This window comes from Cynara cardunculus, assembly GCF_001531365.2.
Source record: "Cynara cardunculus var. scolymus isolate 2C chromosome LG 3, CcrdV1, whole genome shotgun sequence".
Lineage (NCBI taxonomy): Eukaryota > Viridiplantae > Streptophyta > Magnoliopsida > Asterales > Asteraceae > Cynara > Cynara cardunculus.
In genome coordinates, this window is record NC_037530.1 from 345,727 (window position 1) to 355,923 (window position 10,197).

The window sequence follows — 10,197 nt, forward strand, 5'->3', positions numbered from 1 at the left end:
ACTCAAAAGAATTTGAAAAAAACTGCTCTCGTGCCAGAAATTGCCTGAACCATGCATTGGCCAAATCAAATGAATGTGTGTCGTGTAGTTCGTCGAAATCCTCTCAAATCATGTATTACCACGAAAATTCCTAACCATGGCATGCTCCTCGTTCCAAGATTCGATTTGACTGCTCATGGTCCTAAAACAAAGTCCAATAGCAAAAGTTATACACGTTTAAGTACGACACCCATTTTTGGCCGATACACCAAGGGTATACCCTTGGGTTTTTCTCATCCGGACCGACCGTGTTAGAATGCCATGAAAATTTCTGTGGGCCAGAAAAGTTAATGAGAAGTTTTGCACCAGAAAGAACTTGAAAAAGAAACCGTTCTTGTCCCGGAAATTGCCGGAGCCACGCATTGGCCAACATGAACGAACATGCGTCATGCAGTTCGTCGAAACTTACTTAAATCATGTTGTATTACTAAAAAAACTTCATACGCATGGTGTGCTCTCGTTCCAAGCATCTATTTCACGGGTCATGGGTCTAAAACGAAATCCCGTAGCAAAAGTTGTGTATGTTTAAGCGCAACACTCATTTTTGCCCGATACACCATGGGTATACCCTTCGGTTTTTCTTGTCCGGTTCGACCATGTAGGAGTGACATGAAAATTCGATTGGCTATCTGCGATGTAAATTAGAAGTTTTACACTAGAAAGAACTTCAAAAAAAAAAACCATTCTCGTGTCAGAATTTGTCGAAGCCACGCATTGGCCAAATTAAACGAACGTGCGTCGTACGTTTTAACAAAACCCACTTAATTCATTTTTTATTACCACAAAAAATCCTACCCATGGCGTGATCCTCATTCCAAGCATCCATTTGACTAGTTGTGAGCCTAAGACGGAGTCTCGTAGCAAAAGTTATGTACGTTTAAGCATGACACCCATTTTTGGCTGATACAACTAGATTTTTCTCGTCCGGACCGACCGTGCAGGATTTCCATGAAAATTTTCATGGGCCATCTACAATGTTAAAGAAAAGTCCTACAGCAGAAAGAACTTGAAAAAAAAACGTTCTTTGTGCCGGATATTACTGGAACCACGCATTGGCCAAATCGAACGAAGGCACGTATCGGTCGGATTGGAAGAGAAATTTTCAAGGGTATCCCCTTGACATATCGACCGAACTGGTGCCCCGGGAAAGATCAACCCAGAAACTCGTCTTCTTTATCAGATTGGCTTTTGTTTGTGTTAGAAAGAGCTTGTATGAAGTTTTGTGGCAATCCGACTTGATTTGAGTAAGTTTTGACTTTTGACAACCCGCACGAGGCGCGTTCGATTTGTTGGGCCGATGTGTAGCCCCGACAATTCTCGGCATGGGAACAGTTTTTTCCGAGATCTTTCTAGTGCAAAACTTCTCATTAACATTGCAGATGGCCCATGAAAACTTTCATGACAATCTGGTACAAAACTTCTCATTAACATTGCATATGTCTCATTGAACGGGATTAATTTTACTATAGCCTTTGTGTTTGGCCAAACAGACCTCTTGGAAAACACGGGACCAAATGCGAGATTTATTTATTCGAATCACTTTTGTTGCTGTTAGAAACGGGTTTGTGGCAACCCGACATGAAATGAGCAGGTTTCGATGACCAACACGCCGTGCGTTCGCCGAGCTAGGCCTTAATAAAATTAGGTATGGAAACGAGTTGTTTTCAAGTTTTTCTGATGCAAAGACTTTTTGATTAAAGTTGATATATGAACTAAACTACAATCTCATGTCATTTTTTGATTAAAGTTGATATATTGACTACTTTTAACAAATAGTTTTGTACCATAAAAAAACGTTTTCATGCTTGAATCGTTCTGGGGATAGCTTGGGCCGTTCCGAACGAACTCGCGTCATGCTGGTCGTCGAAACCCGCTCAAATCATGATGGGTTGCCACAAAACTTTAACGACTTGTTTCTAACATCAACAAAAGCAATTCCAATAAAACCCGTGTTTGGGCCAATATTTTGTTAGGGCGTTTGTTTGGCGAGGTGCCAAGACTATAATTAAAGAATCCTCTGAAATTTTCTCCGCCAGACCAACCACGAATATTTGCATTACCTCTCACAATATTAACAAATAATCTTACGCCCATTTTTCGTGCCCAAAATTTTCAGGGCTTAGCTTTAGCCGATGAAACTCGCTATATCATTTCAGGTTTCCATGCGTCACTTCTAACACAAACAAAAGTATTTTCCAAAAAGGTAGCAAGTTTTCGGACCAACGTTTAATAGGGCAACTATTCGGCCAATACGCCGAGGCTCTATAGGTGGTGATGGTGGGTGATTATGAGAGAATCCAAGCATCTACAATGGTAAAGCTTTAAACAGAAGCAAAAAATATGAAATTTGTTTTAACAATACGATATGGCCAATAAGCTCTTCCCAAAAAGCTCCATCTGTGGATGCTCTCATTTCGCAACCCATAAAACACAGATTTACCCATGGCCTCGATCAATATGATTCATCCCAAGGCTATGAAGCAGAAATGGTTCCATTAACTCTTCTAGTGACAATCATTAACCAAAAGTTGAAGATGCTGCTGCTAAGACGGCAAATGAAGTTTAAGTTCCCTCCTATCAAACAACAATCATAAGAACATAAACAACCAATCCAATTATGTCATGTGTGTAGAAGCAACTTGATATTAATGTAGGTTGAATGGTGGTATCATAGGGCTTGCATCTCTAAGTTGGTATGATGGTCATGGCCATTCGCAGAGGATGATGATGTTGCAGCAGCAGCAGCAGCAGCAGATGTTGAATCTTGGTCAGAGTTCATCTGTTGAACAGGTGGGGCGTTCACAAGGGTCATTGGCATCACAAAGTTATCAGATAGTCGTCCCTTCATCTCCCTGTGTTCTTGGCATAAAGCACACCAATGCATGCAGCAGTGCACCAAACATGGGTCACAAGGTGAGTTCTGCACAAATATTACACCGTCATGATTCTTAAAAATAAATAAATACCAAATCAACTACCCCCCCCCCCCATCTTTATAGCATCCAAATTCACCTTTTTGCCGATCAGTAACAGTTACAAGATATTGATGCTAGTAACTTTGTTCAACGAGATTCGCCTAATTTAATAAAAAGTTGGTTACAGTCTACTGGTAGTGTCATTGTGAACCTTTTGCTTTTCTTTTAATTTTTACTTCAAAAAGATTCACCTGTTTTGACATTATTGATATTTTTTAAATATTTGACCTATAACAACTCTTGCACCAGACTCCAGTAAAACATTAATTTATTTTGGTAGCAAAGACTTTGGGGAGACTATGTACTCCATCTTGGTTCTGAGAGCAAGTACTGTAAAGGTGGAAGATGATCAAGGAATAATAATTGTCTTTGCATTCTATAAAATGAAAATTTATTTCGGACGGAGATAAAAATATATAAATCGATTAATAGATTTAGGAGGCAATTAGATTCCATCATGGTTTTGAGAACAATTATTTAAAGGCAGGAGATGATTAATCAAGAATTATCTTTGCATTTACAGAATGGAAAATGTAAGCTCCTGAAGGAAAAAAAAGGGGAGGGGGGTTAAATAGCAATCACCTTTTCAGAGTAAATATAATAGCCACAGAGAAGTTGCAGTACCTTGAGATGGTATTTCTTCTGTAACATTTGTCGAACAATGCCGGTGTATATACCACACATCCACCAACTGAACAACAATCCCTCACAGATGAGGAATGATGTCCTCGGGTCAATAATCCCATGCAATGCTGCTGTTGTTGCAGCAACTGCGAGGCCACCCTCAATGAAGATTGCATGAAGAACACATGGAGTGGTTGCAGAAGCATAGTCATCTCTTAAGGTTTCATAATTGCGCCCAAACAGAACACATGGACAAAAAAGTCCTGTCCAGCCTGAAGATAACAGGGAGGGAAGAAGTAACATCTGTTCTATCACTTTTATCAACATTACCAAGCACGTTTTATTCATGAAAATATTGCAAAGCAGAGAAAAGAACACGAAATGAAGAAATGAATAGTGGAATACTTGATGGATGCACATGAATCCACCCAAGAGAGAAAATTAAAAACACAGTTCACCAAGACATCTACAATTTGCAGTACGTGATTCCCCAGTAATCCACCAAACAAAGGTGCTTTAATGTGTGTAATTTTTGGACACAATGCATGTACTTGGGTCATAAGATACGTACTAGGAGAAATCAGCTGAAATTATGTCATGTGTCAGTTAGATTATAACTGTAACATATTAGTTGTTACAGGTTACATGTTCAAAATATATTCACACCACCTCAGTCACATAATGCAAAAATTGTAGAACAAACTTGTATAGAAGGGCATTGTGATGCTAGTTGCATGGTAATTTTGTTCTATGACATTTGCATCTGAAAGTTGGAATGACCACCTAAAAAGATAAAACAAAGAACATCGCAACTCAATTATGTTGGATAGCTCAAATGCCAAGAGAAAAACTTACAGCTTTCTGTATCTTCAGCACAACCAAATATCCCAGTTGACCAAGGTTCAACAGCAGGAGGCTCAAAGCTCTCAGGTAAAGGCTGCCCACATTCATTGCACTTGCGAACATTTAACTGTAAATTAAGTAAAAAAGATGAAAAAACTTGGAACAAGAAACATGCAATATCTTAAACATGAGGGCTTACTAAACAAGGAACTCAATGCTTTTTGGAAGTTTGAACTCCAAAGAAAGAAATAAGTGAACAAGCAATAAATTGCATCAACAAAATTAGTGTCTGCCCAATTCGTATCTATGAAGGTTTGGTTCCTTTTATCTTATAGGTTTATAGTATCATTAGCATGGATATTATTATTAAGTGTCTAACTGTAATGATGTTCATGTTGATTATCCTATGAGAGCTTGGCATAGTTGGATTCCTCCTAAAGGTAAGTGGATGTTGAATGGAGATCTCGGTTATCCACTATACCAAGGGTGGATAATTAGAGATAGTAAGGTGTTATGATAGTTGTTTTTTCAGAATTTGTGGCCTGGGTAGTAATAAATTATAGGAAGCTAGATCTTTTAGAGGCTCGAGATAGACATGTTCAAGTTTGATCATTCAAGTAAGGGGTCAAAGGTGTTTGGTATATTCCTTAGATTATTCATGATGACACTAAAAAATAATTTTTTTGATCATAAATGATGCTAAGGTTAGGCATTGCTAAAGACAGGCAATGTCACTGATTTTCTCGGGAATGAAGCTCACCAACATAAACAAGTAAAGATATGAGGTCTTGCTCATTCTTGTCAATTGCTTGTTGCGGAAGGTACAAGAAAAAAGGGCATTCGTGTTCACCATGAAAAAATATTGTACAGGCTAAAGACTCTTGATAGAATTTTCTAGGAGTCATATTGGTGTACTAACCCTCGTTATTTGATTGTATTTTATCCTTATTGGATTATGTTGTGACATTTCATGCTTGAACACTAGTACTTGGATAGGCCTTTATGTAAATATTCTGATATGGTATTGGAATGTGATGCTGCTCAAAATAGCCACAAGGTTCAAGTCCCCTTTATAAATAAGACACCAGTTGCAACTAAGGGTATTAGTGGCTAGTGAGGCATACTAATACTTGGTAGTGTGTTCTATTGAAAGATAAATAAACAAAAGAGCTCCATCAAGTCCTTAGTGTGAATCCTCAAACTGAATCATTAATTCAGTACAAAGGAAAAGCACCCAAGCGAGAGGGAGGAACTTATGAGCTGTATTATGTAAAGCCTATGCCAGATACTAGAGCACAAGACGGGGCCAAGTAAATCCCAATGAAAAAAATGTGTCCTAAAGAAATCTATATAGCAAATCAATACATGTGCTGATGTGCCTAAGTCATAGAATTTCTATAAAGTTCCCTCAGTAATATTTAACCAATCTACGTAACTACATGTGCAAAGTAGAAAGGTCTAGCATTACTAATGTCAAGAATAACATTTAGAAAGAAAAAAAAGTGTGTGGAAAGACCCCCCCAGTTGATGTCTTCTAAGTTGTGTTTTCACTACTAATTATTCTTTTGTGTTTGTTTCTAGCCTACCCCGCAAGTTGCGATACGTATCGATATGCTTGGTGTTCTAGGAACATAGATCAAAATCACCCGGTCATCCATTTATGTGCAATTGTTGTCTGCAACAAACCAAAAAACATTCCATCACATGTCTCCTGTAAGGCCACTAGTAACAGAATTTAGAATGCCATAACCTAGGTGCATAAGAATCCCTTAGCCAGAGTATCTCACTTGGATCAGGGAAAATAAAAAACTTCTAGGAATAGTTACTTGATATGCATGCATCGAAACCAAAACAACATGGAACAGCAGATGCAATCTTTATTACTGAGCACAGACGAACATCATTTTGACAATAAAACCACCTAAAATTACCGTGCATGCTTGCATCCATGTTCCCCTAATAACTGTGCAAGAAGGGTGAAGGGAACACCTAGGGACTGCTATATAACGCCCAGATCTTGATAAAATACTACCTACATATAAAAGAACTACATAATTATCCTGACTTCATTTGCTACAAGATGATAAAATCTATACCACACCAGAAAGGCATAACTTGAATTCTGAAGTAGTATGTATGTGAAATTAGAAAGATTTCAATGCAATGTCCAGATCCCGAAACATACAACAATCTTTTTAGAAGTCCCGGAACTTATACAAGTGATTAAAAGCGGTTGATTAGATTTCCTCTAAACAAAGGGTTCTTTAGCCCACACGTGAGCATATTCGCATCAAGCAATGTCCATAGCTCCATACCACTTTAGGGATAAGTGATCAGAGTCGTCGTCCTTAAAATCCGACAAACCCTAATGTCAATTAATTAAAGAGAAAACAATTAAACAGATCCGTCAACTATAATACAATTCCCACAAAAAAGAAAACATACTGTGATCAAACCTGAGGAACTTCAATGGGCTGATTGAGCTCTCCCGGACTGATGTCAACAGGCGCTTGATCCTTGTTTAACTTTACATACCGCGATGGATTATCTCCATCTGCCATCTGATCTGAGACCACTAGTAATCAAATAATAGGAATTGTAAAATAATCAAATAAGGTTTAATATTAACACATCGACCGGAGCGCCGGCCAATTGTTCGTACCCTTGACTGAACTCAACAGCTGGTCAAAGCCACAATCTGTGTGAGAAACGCAGGTGATCTTCGAGGGAAGGTTTAACAAAGAACGTAACAGGTTTACAATTTCTACGGAAATCCAAGCTGAGTTGGAATCTGCTGCTTGTAGAACACCCTAAGTTTCAAGTAAATTACAAAGTTAGTCCCTGTACTAGTTATTTTTATTTGTTACACTTTTGGTCCAAAACTTTCAATTTTTTATATTTAAGTCCACTTGTTTTTTGTTACACTTGGGGACCAAAAACATTTTATTTAATACATTACTAATAAATATAGATATCACATCTATAACATTTATGAAGGAAAAAAGAGACATAGCATCTCACTCAAAGAAGGTTAAAGGAATAACTACGCTAATACAACTACAGTCAATCATATATTTTAGCTCATATATGATCTGATCAAAGGCTTTGTTAAGATGGAGCTTGCTTCAAGGTCATAAGGTTTTGACTGCCTTTCTCTAGATGTAAATTGTAATGACGATATCCAGTTTATGATATCATCCCATGAAAAAGAACGAAAACAGACTATTATCTAGAGATAATAATTTGATTACCCATGATTCAATATGGTTTGATAAACAAAATCAGATTGGCTAATTGACCAATTTGCACCAAGGAGGCAACCCCATGAATCAAGACAACAAGGCGGCTTGTTCATGTTGTCTTGATGAATGGCTCATCTAACAAGTTTCAGTACATGTGTCTTTAAATAATTAATTTTGAATTTCAATATTGGATGCATTCTCAAAATAAGTTCAATTATTGATTAGAATCCTAATTTCAAGATTGATAAGATGTTAGTAACAATAACTTTAGAAAATACAATTCGAATAGTTTTACGTAAGAGTTGAAATAGATGGAGTTTGTGGGATTAAATTGTACATTTTACGATGCGTAAGTTTTGATGATAACAGATGCAACCCCACCTTATTGTTTGACTAATATTTTCAATGAAATGTTCAAGAAAACGTTATTGTAGTTTAGTTCATATATCAAGCATATAATATAAAGAGACGAATCATAAAGTCACTATGAAGCATAGTTTATTGATGAATAGGAGAAAAAGTTTATGCATAACCAGGAATCCTTTATTGATTTTCTTCCATATTGCAATATATATTTATATATATACATACGTGAAGCATGCAACTCCAAAGTGACTCCCTAGTCACTTGACCATGCATGCATAAACCACCCAAATTATATATGTATGTACACACACATATATATATATATATATATATATATATGTGTGTGTGTGTGTGTGTGTTTATTAACCTGCTATGCGAGCCGACTAATCCCAGGACAACCACCTGCTTTGCAGATAGCCCGGAGTCACTGTATTTGAACCTCCGTGGCCACAAGTAGATTTTTATTCCTACTTAGATTTGAACCTGGGACCTCCTTGTACTTTTGACCTTTGGACCAAGCTCAAACCAATCAGACACCACCCTTGTGATTTATATATGTTTTTATTTGTGGTTTATATATATGTTTTTACTTGTGAGTACCCATGTAAATTACCCCACAAATGGTTTCATGAGTAGACCATTCCCAAGCATTCAACCTCGTGTTTCATGTGGTCGTTTTTGCTTTTGCTCAAGGCTACAACTACATTTCAGGTTATGTTCGAGCCACACATTGGTTCCCTTTTCAAGACCATAAACGTACATGGCCATTGGGCATTTGATCAGACCTGAACACGAGTGTTTCGACTGCTAACCACCCCACACAGTTGTGTTTCAGCATAGTACAACCCATTGTCCATGTTTTCGAATCAGCTAAATTCTGAATATTATCGTTTTTAACCATAACATATTTGAATCGAGAGGGTATCCATTATCAGACCAACTAATCGGCTCAATAAACAAGTATATAGATCACGAGGATAATATTGGCAACAGACGAGATGATAAATGGCGGCTGCCATCACCATTTCTTTACTTCGTCGATGCTCCCACCATGTATATATGTTGCCACCACAACACCCTAACTTGCGGTCGGCCTACTAAAATTCCATCGAAGCCCACGTTTTATAACATCTCCACCCCTCAATTTGTTTCTCCACTTTCATCATCTTTGACTAGTAAAGTTTTCTTCTTCTTTTTATTAGTGGATAGAATTACATAGAAATGAAACAAGAATCACCTTCTATATACAATTATCACCAAATTTACCTATTTTTCTTATTTATATCAGAGATATAAATTTGAAGAAATAAAACTCATTATTGAAATCATCTCAAATTTGGGGTGTTACAGTAATTAGAGTTGTTTTAACTAATTAGGGACTTGTTATTGAGCTTTTCATGATAATCTTATCGTAAAACAAAATGTACGATGCGTATCAGCACTTATGGCCAATATGGAATCGATCGAGCAAATTTACTTGGGGAGTCAATAAAACACAAGTCTACACTTTAATCGGATTATTACTCATTGCTAGAAGCTTTATTTTAATTATTTATCGTCTTCAATTATTTGTATGTTTAGTCTAGTATTTCAATCCAATCCCTCGCCCCAATTTTATATAAAGCGTAAAAGTCAATAATCTTTCACGATCAATGTATGTGGAATTGACCCTACTTACCACTGTTACAATTTAGGTTGTAGTTTGAGGTAATAAGAAATTATTATTTCCCGGGCTCGACACCTATCAAATTTTTATGATTTCAATTAAATTGATGTTGTGTGGCAATCAAGTATGGTCATTATTTTTTGGTGTGGCCTTCTGTGTATAAAAATATGTTGTCGTATTCTAATTGCATCCAAACTATGTATAATTGTGTCTAACTTCCGTTTGGTCGATTTATAGAGTGAAAAAGGTAATCAATGAACATTAGGTTAATTGTATCAAAATTTTGTTGTTTGATTGTTGCATTGTGCTAAATCAAGTTATTAAATTAATTTTTTTATTATTCAGGATTTGCCTTCATCATATATATCAAACAATTATTTTAATAGGTACTTAATATAGATTAGGTGTAAATTAGTTGTTTTTGTCATCCAAACTGTTTATT

At 36.8% G+C, this 10,197-nt stretch overlaps 1 protein-coding gene across 4 annotated transcripts; it reads right to left on the minus strand.

Annotated features, from left to right (window-relative positions):
- Positions 1-2,422: 2,422 nt before the first annotated feature.
- On the minus strand, positions 2,423-7,207 carry LOC112509447 (cell number regulator 6-like). 4 transcript variants are annotated; one of them, XM_025114414.1, is made up of 6 exons: positions 6,938-6,985; positions 6,667-6,846; positions 6,413-6,513; positions 4,494-4,608; positions 3,639-3,910; positions 2,423-2,959 (listed from the first exon to the last, which is right to left on the minus strand). In XM_025114414.1, the coding sequence occupies exons 3-6, from the start codon at positions 6,425-6,427 to the stop codon at positions 2,708-2,710; spliced, it is 654 nt and encodes a 217-aa protein (XP_024970182.1). In that variant the 5' UTR covers positions 6,428-6,513; positions 6,667-6,846; positions 6,938-6,985; the 3' UTR covers positions 2,423-2,707. The 4 variants fall into 4 exon arrangements, with proteins under 4 accessions (XP_024970182.1, XP_024970180.1, XP_024970181.1 ...); XM_025114412.1 differs by lacking the exons at positions 6,413-6,513; positions 6,667-6,846 and adding an exon at positions 7,144-7,207 and having other exon boundaries at positions 6,938-7,047; XM_025114413.1 differs by lacking the exons at positions 6,413-6,513; positions 6,667-6,846 and adding an exon at positions 7,144-7,206 and having other exon boundaries at positions 6,938-7,042.
- Between the last annotated feature and the right edge of the window lie 2,990 nt (positions 7,208-10,197).